The following is a 1,553-nucleotide window of genomic DNA, read 5'->3' on the forward strand; positions in this document are numbered from 1 at the left end:
AATTATGCCGAGTATCCCTACTGATGCTTACTTTTTACTATACCTGAGAAACCCAAAGCCATATTAAAAGTTCGAAAAATACATATTCTGATATTGATGGCGTTAATTATATATTATACTAATAAATCTGCCGAAATCGACATACATTATTTATTTAAAATATTATATAGAATTTTGCTTAAATACTTTAGGTATAATTGTGGGATATCTTAAATAAAGCATCATTCTCTCATGTTATGTTTGATACAAACATTTAAACGAAATATAAACAGTAGTTTAGAATAAGGATGTGAAAACAAACCGGATTGAGGAATAAAGAAACTACCGACTGCCTTTACATATTCAATATAAACTCTAGAGAAAGAACAAACAAGTTTCCTTCTAAATGAATCTTCCTTTATATTTTTTTCTACAAGATTATAAAATCAACCAAATCATTTGGTAATTTTAACAAATACCGAAAAACAATTTAATATTGAATGGATGATTCAGCTTAAATGTATTTAGTTTTTTTTCCTCCGTCTACCCTTATGTTATATTCTCTCCCTATCCGTTGCCCGTGTGGTGTGTTAGTAAAGTCGCTATGAAAGGCATCTTAGGGTGAACATTGTCCCTGTATAACTTCTTGTTTATAATCCAAGCAATCCAATTAAAAAAGGGAAGTATAGCTTATTATTAATTAATAAATAGTATTTATTTTATGATTGAAATAAAAACATTTATTATTTGCATTTATTGATAATAAACATAAATACAAAATCAAATAATTTTGTTTCCGAATTTAAATACTAATGTATTCAAAAATATTACATTACGGAATATTTTCAATATTTTTCTTTTTTGCTTCATAGTCATTCTTTGCCATTTCCCTTAGCGTTTCCTTCATTGTTGATCCTGTTTCGTCTACCATTTTACTGAAGTATCCTTTGGAATTTTCTAAAAGTTTAAATGCATGATCAAATTCTATTATTTGACCAGCGTCCATCACCAAAATTCGATCAGAATCCATAATTGTATTTAATCTATGGGCAATAGTTATAACGGTGCAGTCTTTAAACCTTTCGCGGATGGTTTCTTGAATAAGAGTATCAGTTCTGTAATAAAAAAAAGTATTAAAAGAAAAAAATAAAGAGCTCTTAAAGAAAAAGAAGAGAAAAGAAAAGAAAAATTAACTAGTTTTTTAAATGTTATCTCTTACTTCATCCAATTACTCTAATTATTTAGTAACAGTAACCGAAAAAAGTTTGCCATGACAGTTACCAAGGCAGTCGTTTGTATTTAGCAGAAATAGCGAATTTAACTTGTCTGCAATACGACCTGGATGTAATGCAAACCATACGTCTTAGAAAGACTGAGAGAGGGGATGAAGAGGGGTTCTCTCCCTCAACAGTAGAAGTGGTTGAAAAGTGAAAACGGGATATATATATATATATATATATATATATATATATATATTAGAGTTTACTATATATATATATATATATATATATATATATATATATATATATTAGTGGATTTTCTTGGGCTTAGGTTCATAAAAAATTTTTTTTAAT

General features: G+C 27.6%; 1 protein-coding gene across 3 annotated transcripts in view; it reads right to left on the reverse strand.

Moving 5' to 3' along the window:
• Nucleotides 1-718: 718 nt before the first annotated feature.
• LOC140447686 (ATP-binding cassette sub-family C member 4-like) overlaps nucleotides 719-1,553 on the reverse strand; it is a 188,556-nt gene continuing 187,721 nt past the window's right edge. For all 3 annotated transcript variants that reach the window (XM_072540482.1, XM_072540481.1, XM_072540483.1), the window contains one exon: nucleotides 719-1,094. In XM_072540482.1, the coding sequence (XP_072396583.1) occupies nucleotides 812-1,094 (283 nt within the window). In that variant the 3' untranslated portion in view covers nucleotides 719-811. The remainder of the gene's footprint in view (nucleotides 1,095-1,553) is intronic.

This window comes from Diabrotica undecimpunctata, chromosome 8, assembly GCF_040954645.1.
Source record: "Diabrotica undecimpunctata isolate CICGRU chromosome 8, icDiaUnde3, whole genome shotgun sequence".
Taxonomy (NCBI): domain Eukaryota; kingdom Metazoa; phylum Arthropoda; class Insecta; order Coleoptera; family Chrysomelidae; genus Diabrotica; species Diabrotica undecimpunctata.